The 1,318-nt window shown below is 31.6% G+C and overlaps 1 protein-coding gene across 1 annotated transcript; it reads left to right on the forward strand.

Moving 5' to 3' along the window:
- The first annotated feature begins 7 nt into the window (after positions 1-7).
- On the forward strand, positions 8-1,305 carry LOC105458667. Its single transcript, XM_011704153.1, has 5 exons — positions 8-68; positions 141-182; positions 267-420; positions 508-667; positions 1,064-1,305. The coding sequence occupies exons 2-5, from the start codon at positions 145-147 to the stop codon at positions 1,303-1,305; spliced, it is 594 nt and encodes a 197-aa protein (XP_011702455.1). The 5' UTR covers positions 8-68; positions 141-144.
- Positions 1,306-1,318: the final 13 nt, after the last annotated feature.

The following is a 1,318-nucleotide window of genomic DNA, read 5'->3' on the forward strand; positions in this document are numbered from 1 at the left end:
CACTCCTCTACGCAAACGGAGCCACTTGCTGAGTTTATTGGCGCGGAATTTATTCGGTATGAATTCGAGTAAGTACGAAGAATTAAAAATTCAAATTTTTTTAAATTTTAGTACTAATTTGAGTTTTTTTCCTTATGTAGAAAGATGCACCATTGGCAATCTGACATGCAAGAATTAATCCGGTAAGCAGCCTGAATATATTTTATAAGTGCAGATTATCTGAATTAATTAAAAATATAATAAAATGTGTGTTATTTCTGAACCAGAACATATATGGATGAATTGAAAGCTATGATCCGTGGCTTGAAAGACGGCCGAAGACCTCGCGGAGCCTTTTGTAAGCCAGATTGCTTGCCGTTTATAATAGTGGCACATTTTAAAAACTTCAGAAATGTTACTAACGAGCAATATCGTTCAGTTGTGAGTATTAAATTTTTAATTTAACACTTGTATATGTTATGATTTTTACTTTCGTATACGTATATATGTTTTGAATATATATGTTAGGTGGCATATCTAAAATATCTTGGAGGGACGACTCCTCGAAATTCAGCAAATCAAATTATTAAAGAATGTTTTGCGGATGAAGTATTGCAGAATTATACTTTCACTGGATGGTTGGAGAAACGTTCCTTTAAGAACACGCGTTTCTCGGAAGCTTGCATAGGTATATATATATATTGAAAGTATTATATATAACAACAGTAAATACATTGATAATAAATAAAAGCATTACTTAGCAAACGAGGAAGGATTGGAAAAAACTAAAAAGAATTAATTTCTAATATCCAATTATATAAATACGATATTTAATCATAAATTCATTGAATACTTTTGAATTGTTCTTTTCAATACTTCTGCAATTCTTGAATTGTTCTGCATCTATTTTCTCTGTATTTCCGAAAGAATACAAAAAATTTATATCCTCTTTATTCTATATATAATTTCAATTATTTTTTCGAATCAGAAAGATAGGATTCAGTATTTAAATTTTCAATAATTTTAAATCATTTCTCGTTTGCTTGGAAGAGATCAATGTTATTAAAAATATTTAAATTTGCAGAGGCATTAAGTGCAAACCCCAACTTCGTGCTGTCAAATGACATATACGCCGATGGAATGACTGATGCGTTGAAGACATTCAAACAACGACTTCGCAATCGGAATCAATACGTCGCAAATATTGCGCGAAGACGACAACGCCATAACGATAACGATGATGAAGAGGAAGACGAAAATGTACAAGATGAAGATACTGACGAAAACAGGTCTCTCTATGACGAAGAAGACAAGGAGGAATTTTAGTTTCTGTCAGTAT

The sequence above is a fragment of the Wasmannia auropunctata genome, unplaced genomic scaffold (genome assembly GCF_000956235.1).
Source record: "Wasmannia auropunctata unplaced genomic scaffold, wasmannia.A_1.0 LD334458.1, whole genome shotgun sequence".
Taxonomy (NCBI): domain Eukaryota; kingdom Metazoa; phylum Arthropoda; class Insecta; order Hymenoptera; family Formicidae; genus Wasmannia; species Wasmannia auropunctata.

What these genes read in the sequence shown, in the direction of transcription:
- LOC105458667 (XM_011704153.1), top strand. Translation starts at nt 145, where the DNA reads ATGCACCATTGGCAATCTGACATGCAAGAATTAATCCG. An exon ending in GACATGCAAGAATTAATCCG is followed by an intron (nt 183 to 266) that starts GTAAGCAGCCTG and finishes TTTCTGAACCAG; the next exon opens with AACATATATGGATGAATTGA. An exon ending in TTTCTCGGAAGCTTGCATAG is followed by an intron (nt 668 to 1,063) that starts GTATATATATAT and finishes TTAAATTTGCAG; the next exon opens with AGGCATTAAGTGCAAACCCC.